Raw genomic sequence first — 17816 nt, 5'->3', positions numbered from 1 at the left:
CTGTGATCGGCCGCGAGATATTTTCATGTCATCGATCATCCATGATCTCGAGCAGCACTACAGGGCACAAATGACTGCAGTAGAACAATAAAAGCGTTTTCATCAATTGCTATGTATCCTCTGCAATGTCAATGCACAACCGGAGCATCGCCGCCGTAGCCAAGGTTGCATTCCTCCGCACCGAGTTCGGCGTGCTAATGCCCCCCGCATGCCGGTTCGGCCTAGTGCTCCGGCTTTCGGGGAAGAAGCCGGCCAATGAAGTACCCTACAGACCAATCATAAGCAGAACAAGTGGCCACAAGCAGGAAATCTATATGCTCAGCTCACTACCTAGATATAATGAGCATCATAGGCTGTTTCTTCCACACTTAAAATTTCGCAGTGACGTCTACATAGCGGTTTAGTGTGATTTACCCAATGGAAATTATGTATGATTCTGTGGAATTTTGAAAGATTGCAAGTCCGTCTCGTGCTCGCTAATTACTTCTAAAGAAAATTAAACATTAATGGATGAAGGCTGTCACGCAAACTATTGGAGAATAGGCCTTGAGGTGTTGTTGTTGACCAATGGCCTCTAAATCTAGACACCAAACAGCTCGAAAGCAATGTGATCACTATCTATGAAACAGGAAAACTAGTGAGTATATCCAACAGAACAGATCCATTTGGCGCCATTATCAAACCCACCCTTCAGTCCTCATCACCTCCCTAGTCCATTCATCCAGCCTCTCCGCAAGCTTCTCATCCTTAGCTGCACCGCTCTGCCACCTCGGCTCTCCAAAGCGCTTGAAGATTTCGAAATATCCGCCGCTCTGCTCCGCCTTCATCTCCCGACTCGCCACACAGAACAGACTGTTCCACGACCCCTTGTCGGGAGACCATATCAATCCGAACATGCGGTAGACCGAGAGAATACTCATCATACCCGAACCCGAATCCCCCACCCCTGCGGCAATGTTCGTCTCGACCATACCTGGATGCACAGACGAAAGCCAAATTTCACCCTCCCCCTTTCGCGCACTTGGGGAGCCGGGGCCGTACATCTTGTGCAGGGTCTTGGTGTGCAAGACGTTGGCGAGCTTGCTCTGACCGTACCGCGTCCATGTGCTGCCATCCTTGAGCGATAGGTCATTGAAGTTGATACCACCCTTGGGTGCGCCCAGGTGACCCGACGAAGTGAGATTCACTATGCGCACGCTGCCAGGAGAAAGCGTCTTGGCGGTCCGCAGCATCAGGGGAAGCAGCTGCTCGGTTAAGACCCAGTGCGATAGGTAGTTGGTCTGCCACTGGGCCTCGTGGCCGTCTTTGGTGATCTCGAAGGGCGTCGCCATTATGCCTGCGTTGTTAACCAGGCCGTGGAGAGCTGTTTCAAGAGTGAGAAATCGTCTGGCAGCTGCGACAACACTGGTGAGATCCATGAGATCCATCTGCAAGAGGTCGATGTTCTTGGCTGATGGATACGTCTTCTTGATGTTGGCGATGGCTGCCGCGCCCTTGTCTGTGGCGCGGACGCCCATGTAAACGTGAGCGCCGTGTTCTGCTAAGTGAGCCACTGTGTAGTAGCCTCTGTTGTTTGGTGATGTTAGCTATCTACGCTTCTTAGTGGGAGCAGAGACGAAACAGTGGAGGCTTACATGCCGGAATTCCCACCCGTAACTATGAAAACTTTCCCCTTGAGATTAGGGAGAGTGTCAGGATGGAAAGTCATTTTCAGAAAACTGATACTAGAGCTGATATGTGAAGATGCAAGCAGCGCCAACAAATAGATCAGTCGATATTTTAGGAGTGTGTTCGACGAGTTTTAGTTCAACGAAAGGATGTTACAAAATTAAGGCCAAGGCTACAGCCTTTTTTATATTGCTCTCAAACTATATTGAAGAGTGACCGAAGCATTTCTATCCTGAATGCTATTTCAAGCACAGCCTCAGATTTTGTGAGCAAGCTGCATTTGGCGCCTTGAGCTAATCATAATTACTACTTGTAACTCTGACATATCAAATTGATGGTGGGTGAGCTATCTGCATGAGGCGTGGGGGCAAAGTTCTCAGTGCCGAATCTTTCAGCTAGACTACCTCAGGAACGCTCTAACTTACGGTCCACTCTAATTCTTACCATAATGCTCTTTGCGTTTGTCATTCAGTAACACTGAAAGTGGTGGATGCATTACTGTCTGGTGATGCTGGAGGTTGATATCCCCGCGGTCGATATGCCTAGATCCACAATGTGAGCAGGTTGCATGATGCTAAACCTGCTCAAGTAAGCCTCAATACTGTAGTGTCTTAGTGACCAATTATATCGTGTCATTGCGCTTCTGCGCCTCCGCTGCGTAACGACCTAGCCCGCTCTTGTCTAGTCTATTAGACGGCCTTCTTAAACCTTAATCAATCCATCCCCTCCACTTCCGAGTATCATCAGACTGACTTGTCGAGTCCTTGTGAGCAGGCTGCATAAACCGCCTTGGCCGGTCCAGAGAACTTGGATCATCTATTGCCGATTTCATCATCATTATCACCGCAAATCCAGTTTCCGCTAGTATCATGGCCAGTACATGTCAGCGTCAGGCTGCGGATCTATCAATACCACGCATTCAACTCGCGTCAATGCCACAATTGGCCGAGGTTCGTCTCAGAGGCCGCCTACAATCATCAGCACGACATGAAAATGCTCACCACGTGTACAGGCGATAAGCAGAGAAGACAACTGGACTGGGACTAACGATGCCGCAGCACGCCGACGGGCACAGACTAGACTCAATACAAGGGCCTACCGTAAGAAAGGACCTATTCCCTATCTTGTGCAAACAAATCACGGGTCGGGGCCAGCCTGATCAAGGGGCATCCGATTATAGGAACTAAGAGTCTACCAGGAAAACGCAAAGCCCTAGCAAAGAAAGCCGGATCATCCAGTACCGCAACCGAGATATTAATCGAATCAGAACCGTTGGTGGAATGTTGGGATGATGAGCATCAATCCGTCTCTATCATACCAGTATCCCGTATCAAAAAACTATACAATGCAAAACATCCTTTGCTGCCAAATAGATCCAGAAAGGAGCAGTTTAACATTGTCTTCCCCCTCTGTCCAGATCACCTCATCACACTCCTCCAATTCAATGCCCTCCGCGCGCTGGCCGTCAACCGGACTCTAATATCAGGCATTCTCGTCACGCCGCTCGATTGTGACGAGGAAATCATTCACGTCATACCCTACCCGACCCTACCTCAACTACTTCCTCCAGCACTCCTACCCACAAACCTTCAACAAACGGTACCACACGGCGACTGGATTGATCTGTTTCCGTGTCCCGAGGCACGGGACCGCCTGATCCGGGCCGCCGGCACATTTGATGAGGACGACCTATGGTCCGACTGCAGCGGCGGGCTGTACGAGGGCTTTCCCGACGACGAGGTCGAGCGACGCGGCCTCATTGCATGGTCGCCGCCCTGGGACATCACGGGGTGGGAGATGTCGGAAGGATTTTTGAAGAAATGGGGGTGGGTGTTTGAGGGATTGTCAGCGCCGTTAGAGGCGACTAATCGATGGCGATTAGAGCGAGGCGAGGAGCCATTTGTTCATGATGACTGCATGTCACGGCCAACTGTATGACATTGCGCGTTGCCCAGCGATGGAGTTCTTGGGCAGAATCAATATCCAGGGATGGTAAGATGTTATCTCAGCGCATACATAACATACTGCGCAGTGCTGGGCAATCTGTGTTACCCAGGAGCATCAGGTGTCGATATAAGCAGACGTAGGCCGCGGAGATTTGAGTATTCACCGGTTGCGACTAAGCGTGTTGTATATATATGCTGCCTACTAAGGCTCTTGCCATCTATTTCACCCATGCCAAGCAGATGAGGCTCGTAATTACATCAGGTTGGCTAACTAGAAGTTGCGTCTGAAGGCCAGCTGTCCCACGACGTTTGCAGAGAAATCTTGCTTGGAGCTTATTCGGGCAAGCTGCTTCAAAAAACTGGAGAAGGTGCCGCCCAGGGTGAGCCGGGATTTATCAGTATCTAGCTTAGATGATTCGGGTTATAGAAGGGATAGCAAGCTTCGTCTAGACGGCCCTTGGGCCGAGCGCAAAGAGCTGTGTCTTTGTAAATCTATGCCTGTGTGTTAGATTGGCCATGTCGATATGTCAATATTTCTTCCCCTTTTGTTATGTGATTCTATGAACTGAAGTGGGGTTAGGATGTTAGTTGATCTCAGTTCTTCTGCCTTAATGCAAGTATGTTAGTTCAACCTAGTTGCTTAGGGATGCACCAGTAAACAGTAATCACAACGCGCCATAACTTTCTTCAAGTTTCTTGGCATATCCTGTGTTTAGCTGGCTCTTGTGTCAAAACTTCAATCGCTGCTTCAACTACATTCGCGCCCTGCACATGACATCCGCGGGCAGGTGTAAAGACTTGTTAGGACGACCGAAAATTCAATTATAAAGCCCGTAGAATTGTCGCAAGTATGTAAAATTGTAGATCACGACAACGATATTTGTCTCGCTACATCTTATTTAATCATCAAGCTTTGCTATATCAGTGCAATGGCTCCGGTACCTTCACTGACCCTCTGGTATTCTCCTCAAGCGTGTTCTATAGTGCCGCAAATCTTGCTTATTGAGGCATGTCTCGAGTTTCAGCTTGTTCTTGCCGAAGTCGATATGTCTGAGGACGAACGATTCCAAGAAGAGTTCAAGCGTCTCAACCCGAAAAAGCGAGTTCCAGTATTGAAAATGGACGACGAGATCATCACCAAAGTTCCTGCGATTGTAACTGCCATCTTGTCCCTGGTACCAGATCGAAAATTCCTTGGAGAAACAACTTTGAACGGTGTCCGTGTCTATGAGTGGCTTAATTACCTCGGTGGAGTGGTACATGGCCAGGCGTTCGGCGGACTTTACAGGCCCGAAAGACTCGCTGACGATCCGAAGATACACTCTGCCATTCGAGACAAAGCGCTCGAGAATCTCCAACAGAGCTTTACGTTGATAGAGAGCAAAAATGCAGCAGCTGGAACAACCTACGCAATGGGAAATTCGTTTACCGCCGCGGACGCTTATTTATTTCTGTTGTATCGTTGGGCGGGAGCATTCATCACGGATGTGGAGGTCCAATTTCCTCACTTGGCAGTCTGGGTAAAGAATCTGTTTGAGAGGGAAGCGGTTGTTGGCGCGTTGAAGGTGCACACAGGCGTTTAAAAGTAGATCATAATCATTCGTCCTCCTGTATTTGGTTGAGATGGTTATTCAGATGGAAACAAGATTCCGTACTCCATCTTCGTCAACACAAGGCACACCACAGTCTCTTGAGGAAGTGTTCCGATGAGGTTAATACCGCATTACTATATCCAGAGGTGCTTATGAGCTTTCAATGAATAACACTCGCCTCATTCACCTCACGCATATTATCAATCCCATTATGGCCTCAGAGAAAAGAAGGAGCCAGTCATTTCCGCCTTACCACGAGTAGATCATGAAAACTTACATATTGACACTGTAAATGTAGAGAACTTCATAACTTTGCGCGAAGCTCTGTATCGCGCTGGTTGAGCAGCCCATCTCGCTCTCCCCTAGCCTTTTGATTCAATGTCTTCCACATGTATTTCCTCTTCTCATGTCCATCGAGGAATGCTTTGAACCACTCCCGTCGGAACGGAGGCAGCTGCCGTCCCAAATCCTTCTCACCTGGCCCCGCCAGAGCCCGCACTGCCTCAAAATAATCTTCGAAATCTGGGAACACCAAAGTGAATTTGGGGCCGTCTCCCCGCTTCCCTATCCGGTCAGTCTCCCACTTCTGCTGCTCTGCTAGTGGTGGAAGGGTTGCTCGCCCAGCGAGCAGGCGCGCGGCTAAAACAGCCTGCCACTCGAAAATCTTGAAGGTTAGCCCGGCACCAACAGCTCCTATGAATAGCAGTGAGGGATCGCGCTGATAGACGACGTGTAGATAGAGCTCTGGGATGCGGTTGTTACGGATTTGAACGTCCGGAAGAAATGGCAGTGTCCAGTTGAAACCCGTCCCAAAAATGACATTATCAACGTCCTTGACCACATTGCCGTCGGTAAAGTGTACTGTCCGCCCTTCTATGTGCGCGATTGAAGGCTGGCGGCTGATTTGAGGATGATTGAATGCCTCATCCCCGAAATACACGTTCGCTGTGTGGCCCTTTGTAACTGCATAGACAGGAGAAACGGCTGTCTCCGTAAGGTCGTACGCAATATCAGCGGCAGATACCGAAGCTCCTACCACAACCACTTTCTGTGACCGTCGTCAGCGCCATCTGCATGCGAAGCTCATGTCCTACTTTAGTTGACACCCACCTTGCCTCGAAAATAGTCGCGACCCCGAAAATGCTTGCTGTGAATGACGCTACCAGGGCGACTCTTCTCGAATTGTTCCAGGCCGTCTATTGCCGGAATATAAGGGACCGAATAATGACCGCTGGCAACTACCACAGCATCGAACCACTCTACCCACCAGTAGTCACTGCTATTTCCTTCCTTTCGGAGTGTAACCTTCCATTCACTCCCTATCTTCTCCACTCGCTCCACAGTAGTATTGTAAGAAATAAGGTCTTCATATCCATTGCGCTCGACAAGGCCCTGGATATACCTCTGCACCAGTTGCCAGGAACGAAACGGTGTATCGGGACCGTGAATAGCCGTTGACCAAGCGCTCTTCTCTGTCGGAAACGGTTCCTGCGAGAATTCCATCGCTAGGTTGTGCACATTTGTCTCTAGATAGGGATACACGGACCCTTCGCTATATCGGGGCCGTGCGCTCTTCGGCAACTGGGCTGGGAGCTTAGTTGGTACCGGCGCCGGGGCGTCTGCGGTGCGAGCAGCTAGGCCAGCAAAATCTGAAAGCAGGGGAGGTGGCGTCTCATCTTTGATCCTACAATAGGAACGGCGTTCAGTCCGGCTGAGTGAGGGACCGGGGCCTCGGTGACAATTGAAAGCAAACTTACCAGCAGCCACCAGGTGCTTCCCTTCGCTCAAAGACTCTGATAATGTCGAAAGCCTTTTCTTTCGCCAAGGCATCGATTGTGATGGCCCCGGCTGGCCCTGCCCCGATGACTGCAACACGCTTGATAGCGACCATGCTTGCTTAATTCTTAAGCTTATAGGTCGACGAGATATTCTGTCCGCTAGAATCCGAGATCAAAAGTGAGCATCTGTAGCAAATTTGCGACGCATACTTGAAGCTCTTTGAATATGCAAGATTGGATGACAGACCTACCTCTCTGACCTGATCTGATCTAAAATGCCAATGCAAGTTCAAATCCCGAAGAAATGGGAGCTAGTAAAACGGTCTGCCTGGTCCGAGTCTAAGCCACTCTGGGCGCTTATGCGTCTTATCGGCTGATATCTACTCTAGTCTTGACCCTTTAATCGATCCTAGTGCGCGATGGCGACATTCCGCGTGATCGATGTAATTAGGTATTAACTCTGTAGGTAAGGGACGCAGCACTCCCAGCACAGCGGGTCGGCCCTGTAGAAACGTCACTGCCGGCGCGGATTGTGCAATTCGCAGTGGATCCTCAACGGTCGCGCTATTTGGTCGTCACCGTTGTAGGTGCCGTACCAAATCCCGATGGCTCACTTAAGTATGAAATGTGTAGTTAAGAATTTCGTGATGTTCTTTCTGTAGACGATCGCCAGTATTCTCAAATATCAAAGATGGAAGAAACTCAAGTGGAGAAGGATTCAGGTGACGAAACCAATCGAGTTGCGTCTGCATCAGTGGGTGAGACAGGATTCTCACTACAAGATGAGCGAAAAGCCCGACGAAAGTTAGTGCATTGTCTTTCCTCACGTGAAGAGCCGACTTCTCCTCTTCAGTGCCGCTGATGACAATGTTTTTGCTAGAGTTGACTTTTCAGTCCTGGCCCTCCTTTTCCTTGGGCTGTTGGTATTCCAGTTGGACCGGATGAACATTGCCAGTGCACTTACTGGCGGATTTGCAAAAGACATTCACATTACTCAAAGCACTGTGAACGCGGGAAATCAATTGATGTTTATGGGAATTGTTGTGTTAGAGATCCCTTCTAACATTCTCCTTCAACATGTAAGTCCAAAGCTCGTTCACGCGGCATAAGATACAAAGCTAACCGCTAAATTCATGCAGCTCGGGCCTAGAAAGTGGATCTCGGCACAGGTCTTCATCTTTGGACTGGTGGCAACTCTGCAGCTTCTAGTCCGCAACCGCGGCGGTTTTCTGGCGACACGCTTGATACTCGGATTTTGCGAAGCAGGTTATATACCGGGAGCCGCGTACACACTCTCGACATGGTATCCTAAACATGAACTCGCAAGGAGAATTGCTGTACTTTTCTTTGGAATGTTTGGGGGCAATGCGTTGAGCCCTGTGCTTGCCTCAGGAATTCTTAAGCTAGATGGACGACGGCATCTTTCGGGATGGCAATGGCTTTTCCTTCGTGAGTTATTACCTGATTCTATCTTCAGCACGATAATGTAACTTACCTTATTATAGTTGAGGGACTCTTCACAATCGTCGTGTCCATACTCCTCGCCCTCTTTCTACCCGGATCGCCAGACAACCCTAGGCCGCTGCTCAGCCCGGGTATTATTCAATTCTCGGAGAAGGACCGGGAAGTTCTGCAGCGCCGTCTTGAATTGGACGATGACGAAAAGTTGCAGGGAGCTCGAGGAATGAAGATTCCATTGTCACTCGTCTGGAAAACAGTCAAGCATTACAAGCGGTGGCCACACTACTTTTCAACTTTTGCTGTCTTTTCGACCTGGGCTGCCCTGACCACATACACCCCGACTATAATTATGTAAGTTAATTCTCAAACATTGTGTTTCTTCACAAAAACGTTGGTTTAACGAAATATTTGTTAAGGAATCTCGGGTTCGACCGCATTGCGGCGAACGCGCTTGCAGCCGTCGGCGCGTCCCTGGCACTGGTGGTTGTCTTTATCTTTGCTTTCATCAGCGACAAGACCAATAAGCGAGGGCTATCAGTGATGCTAGCTCAGTCCTGCTATCTCATTGCGCTCATAGTAGCTAGGTCCGTACAACCTCATGTTGGCAAGTGGTCGAAATGGGGACTATGGACACTAGTCAATAGTTTTGCTGTCGGTTATCACCCTGTCCACAACTCATGGGTCCAGCTCAATTGCCGAGACCCTCGAGAGAGAAGTATTGCAATTGCGTAAGTATTGAACAGTGCTTCACGGACGATATACCTTCGACAGTTTCTAATGATAATTTTAATAGGATGTGGGTAATGTCAGCTATCAGTGGCCTCATGGCCGGTGCTCAGTATTTCCAGGCCCGTGACGCGCCGTCGTAAGTTTGCACAAATCTATTTCATTCTTTTACAATATGCATTGAAGCAGTTTGGACTGACAAAAGTACTCTAGGTATCATACAGGCCTCCGCACGATGATCATAATGGTCTCAATTGGCCTGTTCTTTGCAATGATCCAAGAGGCGGTATACTTCTTTCACAACAGGCGTGTTGCCCAAAACAAGTCCCAGTCAGAAGATGGCGAATCACCGTATATTTATGTTCTTTGAACTTCTTTATAATATTTAGCAGCCAACACAATAGAACAACGCCGTTTCTCAAAGCGCAAGCAGTCTTTAGTGTTTCTAACTCTTTGCGATATTGTCTACATCGATGATGCCAGAAGCTACTGGTCACAATCACTAGCTGGATTACTCCTAATCTGCTCTAAGCTGTTTGCAGTGATTCCCAGTGGTTTGTTCCTCAATCTATGTCAGCCAAGACTTGGGTTATGCCATGAGAACCTTACTTCGAATTCTCGAGGCATGATGGAAAAGGGGGCAGGGTTCGCTGTCGATTATAGCTCTGACAGTGTCTTAGGGGGACAAAGAGGCTTAAGCAGGGACTAGCAACTTCGCCTAGCGGAAGCGGTATAATTTGTAGTGAGGTTCCGACTTCAGTCTCTACCCCACTCAGTGACTTCTATGAACTTGCTGCCCCTTTTGTCAACAACATCTAGCCTGCAAACGCCGCAAAACTACAGAGAACTTAGCAGGAAATGCTGCTGCAGCATTCGTCTCAGACTGGCATCAAGCCCCATCCTTGAGGTATTCTACTTTTCTCAGTTTTTCTGAATCATGATTACACAAACATTGCGACGAAGCACTTGACGATTAAGATGACGCATACGAAGGGACATTTGTATTCGACTAGGCGGCCTATTTTCAACATTGTTACTTGCTAGGAGTAGCGAATAAGGAGGACGGCATACCAATAGCTCACATTCAAGTGACTAGATGAGAGACAGCATATGATACCCAGCCAATGTCGTATATTTAGCAGTTTGTGATCAATTGAGGTGCCAGAGAGATTATTATTATGATTGGTTAGTGTTGATATTACGATTAAATGCAGATGATTCCCACTTCTCGTTCAGCAACCACAGTCGCGATTGCTTCCAACTATCAGAAATCAATTCCGTGCACACGTCAACTAGATCATGCCGTGCTCTTTTCAATGAGCTTCACCAGATTGGATCAGCCTTGCCCTGTACCTTCTGTTTAGGGGAATACTGGGCCACAATGCAAAATGACCAGACCGAATAAACTGTCAGCACCACACCGACGCAATAGTACGCTGGTTGTGCGAAGATCTCGGGGATAGTCAGAGACCACATGCTAAACGGTGCGAATGTCCAAACAGTGCCAATGATGTTGACAAGGCAGAATCCAAGAGCTAGACCGTCGCGAGATCCTCTTCGTAAATACTCATGTGTTGGGCCTACCACAATGAGCACATTGGTGAGGCAGAACCAGTGCATAAGACAGCCCTCGCCCATGAGTTGAATTCCAAGGTGTATAATGCTGTACATGGCTTGTTGAATGAGCGCAGCGTACGTAAGCACAGCTTGCAAACCCGGACTCGGGCCTAAGAATGCCTTGAAGTTTGCATCCCGCTCCTTGGTGATGGCGCGATAAATACAGAAAATCTCGAGAGTTGCCCAGAGAGATAACTGTCGATGTGCTCCTTAAGAACCAGTGATTGCCGTACTGTGGCGCGACAGAACCAGGGACATAGGACCATGTCGAGTCGTGAGCGAGGTAAAAGGAGTGCATCCAATAGGGCATAGGACCCCGATCCTCACGTAATGACACACGGATGGCGTAGACATATTGGAGGTAGCCGATGACGAAGCTAATGACTGCAGCGGTAAGCAGCGGTTTGTTATCTAGAGAGAAAGTCTCGGTGAGACGCTCGTAGTAGTAGTTTATGGCGGTAACCATGATTCAGTGTCTTAGAAGGGACGCTAAGTTGGACTTGGACTGATGATATACACAAACGTTTCCTCGATTGCACAGATCTTGTGCGAAGAAAGTGCATGCTTATATAGATAGAATAAAGCACTCCTGTTAGAAGAGTTAAGCTCATTGTTCGGTATTTAACGCGTGGCTGGTTCATCTTTGGCATCGTGATGATGAAGAGTCAAGTACTGCGCAGAGCCGAGCTTCTTATTTGAGAATTTGGCGTCGGCTTCACCATACTTGCCGGGATCTACTAGGTCCACAACTCGGGCTGTGTAAAGTTGGACTCACGACTACGGTAGTCTGCGGAATGTGTTGGAAAATATTCTCAGGTGATACAACTACTGATACCTACTTCTTTGAAATGAAAAGTGCTCCAGTCTAGCAGATCTCGGGCTACGCCACCAGCCCGACGGTGCTTCTTTACTCCTTACTCCCACCGGCAGCCGCCTCCTCAGTTTCATATCCAAGATTAGAACCGTCCCGAACGATGGCTCGGGTCACGCTAGAAGAGACAAACTCAAGCGCAACGAAAACATCTTCGGGTTGCACGTTGTTGTGAGGACGGACGGCTTACACAAGGCCGCCACTAGCTTCTACTTAGCTTACCTTCCCTCACACTTACATAGCTTTCCTACAGAGAACGAACACATAATGAATGCACAGCACAGCTAATTTAAGCCTACGTATAGCGTAGCCGGTATCAGTCCGTGAGTCCATATCATACCTTACGTACGTCGTGACCGACGCCCTTACACACTTAATAAACGCAGTGAGGGAAAACCGTACGTTCAAATGATTATACTTCAACCCATTTCACATGCCACCTTCTAGAATAGACGTCTAGCCATCTATTCCTATACGTTCTACTGGATCATCCATTCTGCCCCTTGTCATGTGACTTTGAACATCTATGCACCGCCGCGCATTTAGTCAGCGTCTCGCGGTGCGATTCTATTTATTCGCCAAGGCCTGTACTACAGCCTCCAGTGCCACCTTATCCGCACCACGAATTCTTTCGACCAGTCCATCATCACTGAATACAATGGATTGGTGGCTTTTAAGCCCTTCAATAGCTAGTCCCTTTGGTTTGCCGTTTTGAAAGACAACAAAAGTGGGCATAGCCGAGACATTGAATCGTTTGGCGACGTTGTTGACCTTGTCAACATTAACCTTGGCAAAAGCAAGTCGACCGCTGGAGGCATGGTCATCAGCTAGCTTTGAAAAGATAGGCGCGATCGCCCGGCACGGCGGGCACCAGTCTGCATAGAAGTCTACCACCACATGAGTGGCAGAAGACAGTAATGCATCCAATTCGGTTTCAGCGGTGATTTTTTGAACCTTTTCTGAGGTTTCAGGGATGGGTGATCGATCCGCAAACAGTGCCTTATCCGCCAGAAAGTGTCAGCATTATGAGAACAATGATCATTGAGAAATGTGATCATGATGCTAGCTGGTTGCAGTCTGGATGGTACCCGGACAAGCCAGATAATATTTCCGGGAGAGTGAGCAATTTGTTATGACTTACCGGTCCTACTATGAAGACAGCAATCAATGCAAGGATGATGTAGTAGAATGTATCCATTTTGTAATGTATCTTGGGTACTCAGGCGTTGATCTGATTCATATGAGCACGCCGGACTGGGTTGTAGAGGGAAAGCTTTCCTTTTTGACCACGTGCGAAATAGTAGGCAGGCCCCGCATCACATGACTGCTTATATAATAGAAAACCTCAACCAACAGCATGACCGGCCAATGGCCCAAGCTTCTCCATTGGTCCTACTGCCTCCCTTATTTCGACATCGCCTTATTCAGGCTATGACCTGCGAATCATTCGGTCGAAACAAGGGGATGGGCAGATTGCTGCCTACTGTCCGGATGATAGTGTGCATCAGTGATACACCAGGAAGATGAAGGCGCATCGCAAGGCGCCACGAGCTTGCGACAGCTGTCGTATACGTAAAGTAAAATGCGACAACACTGATCCGTGTTCACAATGCACCCACTTCAATCTGCCTTGTGTTGTCTCGCCAGCGATGACGAAGCGGAAGAATCCGATACGCGGTAGACTGGTGGCACAAGCCCGCGGAGGCGCCGAGCAAATCTACGGGTGGTCAACAGAGTTCGGGGGCGCGCAGTCCGTTCTGCCTGATCACCAGCATACTGTCGGCGTTGCCACCGTGGCTAAATCTCCATCGAAACTCTCTACAGCATCTCATGACTACAATAGAGAGTTTTTCACTCATCTGTTACCTCAATATGAAGAAATTGTTTATCCTTTCAACCCGGTTCTTGCTCCCTCTGACATATCATCAACAATTGACAACATGGAGCACAGCCTGGAAGACCAGGCCCTTGTTTATGCGTTTGCTTCAGTCACTATATTTCTTGCGCAACGCTGGGATGACACGCATGACATCAACATGATGCGGATGGACGAGCTGATGCTGAAAAGCCTCGACGCACATAGACTCGCAGACTTGCGAGTCGGGCCGGATGGCCACATGGTCGAAGAGCCACAGGTATCCATCAAACGGATCATGACTTGCATTTTTCTGGAGGTCTCCATGATGGCATTCCGGCGATTCAGTCGCAGCTTCTGTCTTTTGCGCGAGGCTATCACCATGATTCAAATTTTCCAGATCGATAAGCATGCGAAGTCGAGCCTGGATGCCAGTAGGTATCAGAGACTTTACTGGGAGGCATACATTCATGAGCGTTTTCTATCAATTGCGGCGGGATATCCGAGCATTCTCCGTCCTCTCCCGTCCGGATTTCCCACCTCCGATCCCTCGATACCAGCAAATGCGGAACTTGGGTTCAATCGTCTCATCGCGCTGTTTTTGGTCATGGACGAGCCCCTTCTGGCGTATTGGCAAGGCGAGCAGCAGAATTCAGTCGACATCACAGCTGAGTGGATTGAAAATAAGCAGATGCAGCTTGATCAAGACGAAGCGAGTGCCATCGATGCTGAAAAGGAGCTGCAAAGCACCGGGCGTGGGTCTCTCACGGAACTCCAGCACACAGATCTGTTCATCACCCGGTTATGGTTACGGATACTGGTCTGGCAACTAGCCTTGTCTCGTGGTCTCCTCTGGTCTTCGCTGCCCAACAATGTGCATGAGGGTCTTTCTCTCCATTTCCCGGCACAGCGACTTTCAACTCAGCTCCGAGGTCTTGTAGGCCGATTGAACAGTATCGCTAGCATCGGCACTCAAGGCAGTGGCATCATCCAAAAACTCTTTGAGATAACAAGCACTATCGCAGATGTGCTAGCATTGCCACTCGGTTGCGATGAAGAGATACAACAAGCAAGCACACATGTTGAAGACTTCATCTTCGTTGTCAAGTTCATTTTCCAATTTGAACAAATTCGTGAACAGCAGAAGGCATATCTGCGGGAGAAACTAGACCTCTTACGCCAGCTATATCCTGCCGTAAATAACAACATTCTATATTGAATACAATACACACCAGCACGCTTGCTCATCTCTCAATGCTATGTCCAATTGACTTGCAGTCAAAACTTGATTCCCCATCCGTGTTCCAGACAATCTTAAAGCTATTCCACTCAGGATCCCGTTTCCAGTCTACTTCATGACGCTCTGCAATCCCTCCCAAAGCTCTATGGTCTCAAACAGCCCCTGATCCTGCCTGTCTCCTTCCATGAAGCAACTTATGCCGAGGCAACTCAGCGAATCCGCGTATACCGTCGTGGAGAGAGCGAATCGATCGTTTGCGAAGATCTCAAGAACATCTCCATCGCTGAATATACGTATATAAAGCTTCTCCACAGTCTCTGTTCCATTTTCATCGGATATGAAAAGAGTGAATGGTCCGGACAGATTATTCTTTTGAATGTCTTCCTCATGATTGGATAATGTTTTGTCAACAGAGATCTCCTCATCTTCTACTACGAAGCATATCGTTGTGGTGTTGAACAGGTTGTCGTCGTGCCGTACGTGGAAACCAATGCGCCGTAGGCCTGGCTTAACTTTGATAACGGCTTCGAGTTCCCAATTTGTTGACTGAGTCCTCGTGAGCTGGCGAGGTTTGCTGGTTTGCGTCGAAATCGACGACCAGGTTGTCGATGTTTTAGGCCGTAGAGACTTAAATATAGGCAGAGGTCGAATGCCAAGCGTATACACAGCTTTCTCCCTTCCATCCCCGCTGTCGAGTAGTTTAATAGAGGATATGCTTTCAAGGGGAGACTTCAAAGCTCTCCTGATGTTAGGTAAGCGAGACAGGAAGAGCTCTCGGGGTAGTGACAGGTAGCCTGTCCAGCCTTTACGCTCCCGCCGAGTGATGTCTAGATCTTCCTCCTTGATCCAGCCCCAGAGAATCTGTTCACCGGTGTTGGGATGCTTGTATGAATTTGGTGCATAAAAGTCCCCGTTGTCCAACATGCCGCCAAAGTCAAAGGTCATTGGATGGCCATCATTACCTTGGGTGCTCAGGCCCATCCAGAGTGTCCAAGTTCCGTGAGTAACTTCTTCTCCTTCTTTATGTTGTTTCTTTCTATATTCTTTTGCTAAACCACCCTCAGTTCCCATCGTCAGAATGTTGAGATCAGAAGCCCCGTCACTAAGAGCTATGAAGTTAACGCATTCCCAATTGACTCCAAAATCCCCGTTCCAGTGACTGGGTCGACGGAAACCCACGGCGATATCTGTTAGAGGTCCTAGGTACGTCCATGTCGTCAAGTCGTCCGGGGAAACATCGTACAGGAAGGCGGCGGGCCCTTTACCGACAACTCCACCTGAGACGATACCATACAACCGTTTCTCATTGCTACCCCGTACCTTGTCCAATGCTGGCCATTCTGACAGAAAGGGGTCTCGGAAGCCAGTCACAATCAGTCCATCGGGCTCGCCGGTCAAAATTGGGTTGACGCTGCTCTTATTCCAAGTGCGGCCAGCATCCTCAGATATCGCCAAGGCTAGCCCTGCACAGTCGCGTTTATATGGTAGTGTCCAGTGGATAGGCAAATGGTTGATGGACGAGTAGATGAGTGTGAGTTTACCACTCTCTCCATGTGGACCCGTTGGATACATGCAGCCTGTAAAGATTCCCATGTCCTCATAGGGAAGCTGTGGCTTGAGGACTGGATCGACGCCGTTGTGCTGCCAGTGCATGCCATCTTGGCTGATAAAGTGCCCCCAACAGATATCACCCCAATCGCATGATTTCGGATTCCCTACTTTGTGTCTTAGCATTGCCCCGGACAGAGGGTGCGCATGACCTAAAAAGGCAGACCTACATTGATAGAATAAGTGATATTCGCCAGTGGCCGGATCGAAACCTGGGGCACAAGGATCATTCAACCAGCCTTGGAGAGCTTTCAAGTGATAGACTGGAAGTGGGTGCCAACGAGATCTAGGATCAGGCAGTTTTGAATTGGCCATTTCCTACCAAACAAGCCAAGAAGCGATTCAGGTACAGCTTCAGATTCGTAAGTGGGATGACCTCAGCTGACTAGTTGGGTCTTTTTTGTCTGAATGTCAATGAATCTCCTCAAGTATTCTCACAGCTCATGCATTCTTCATGAATCTCCTCTCGAGACAGGCAAATTTGACCATTAATATGGCACTAAATGGAGGGCTAAGGTTGTGTCGGGATGTTTGATTTTTGACAGCTGCTGTGTCCCGGAACTATCAGCCTACGACTAGCCCAGTAGCTAACATACCAAAGAAGATCACGAGAAGTGGGATGATATCTACTGGTAAGGTAGCCCAGGTGCAAATATGGGGCCAATGTACTGGTACCTCGTATATTTGTCGGACCGACAACTTTATCCCCGGCAAGTGTGTTATTCCCGTCAACCTGTGGGGTCCTGCATCACAGGCGCCATGAACTCCGTCTGCCCCATGGATCATGGCCGAGACTGGTAATGGTGGAGCTTCTGGAGGAATTAGGATCCGTTGCTATCCCAAAACATGCGAGACCCTCAACCGGCAGTATTGCTCCCAGTATTTCAAGGACTCACATATTGACTAACCATGAAACTGTGGCTCAATCGATGCTGGCGAAGCCTCATCTTCAGCTAATATAGGGCTCTCAGCTCGAAATCAGTAACTTCATAGGGTAGATGCTACCTAGCAGCCTCTGCCCAAATTGCGCCGAAAAAGCCCAGCTTCAAGTCAGACGAGCCTCTTAATTTGCTGACAAGAAGCGTCTCACTGCATACCTTTCCCGGTCAGATACATTGAGCTATCGAGCTCTGCGGCTGGGGGGAAGTTCTCTTGACAGCTTCAATGTAGACACTTTATGAATGACGCATGCATCTCAGGCCAAATATTGTAGCTGTTTACATTCTACCATCTTTCACTCTCGAACGATAGGATGACTACTGCTGTAAGTATATGGGGTATTTCATTCGATAAATCTACGCCACAAGCTACCTGTGAATACACAGGAATCAGAGACTTAACCATCTTCTCAACCTCCACCCCATCACCATGCCTTGAACTCCACCACCAGTGATTTATGTTTAGTACTTAGGCTTCTGACAGCATTGCTGCCGACTTTGATCTTCGTAGCGGCC

At 48.7% G+C, this 17816-nt stretch overlaps 1 protein-coding gene across 1 annotated transcript; it reads right to left on the bottom strand.

The window, feature by feature from the left end:
• Positions 1-580: 580 nt before the first annotated feature.
• UCRPA7_1479 (putative short chain dehydrogenase protein) lies at positions 581-1708 on the bottom strand (the record flags this gene model as incomplete). The annotated part of the gene is made up of 3 exons (XM_007914059.1): positions 581-618; positions 1022-1566; positions 1635-1708. The coding sequence occupies 3 exons, from the start codon at positions 1706-1708 to the stop codon at positions 581-583; spliced, it is 657 nt and encodes a 218-aa protein (XP_007912250.1).
• Positions 1709-17816: the final 16108 nt, after the last annotated feature.

This window comes from Phaeoacremonium minimum (genome assembly GCF_000392275.1).
Source record: "Phaeoacremonium minimum UCRPA7 unplaced genomic scaffold PA7_03_scaffold_108, whole genome shotgun sequence".
Classification (NCBI taxonomy): domain Eukaryota; kingdom Fungi; phylum Ascomycota; class Sordariomycetes; order Togniniales; family Togniniaceae; genus Phaeoacremonium; species Phaeoacremonium minimum.
Note: the sequence above shows the minus strand (reverse complement) of the source record. Positions and strands in the feature narration are given on the sequence as shown.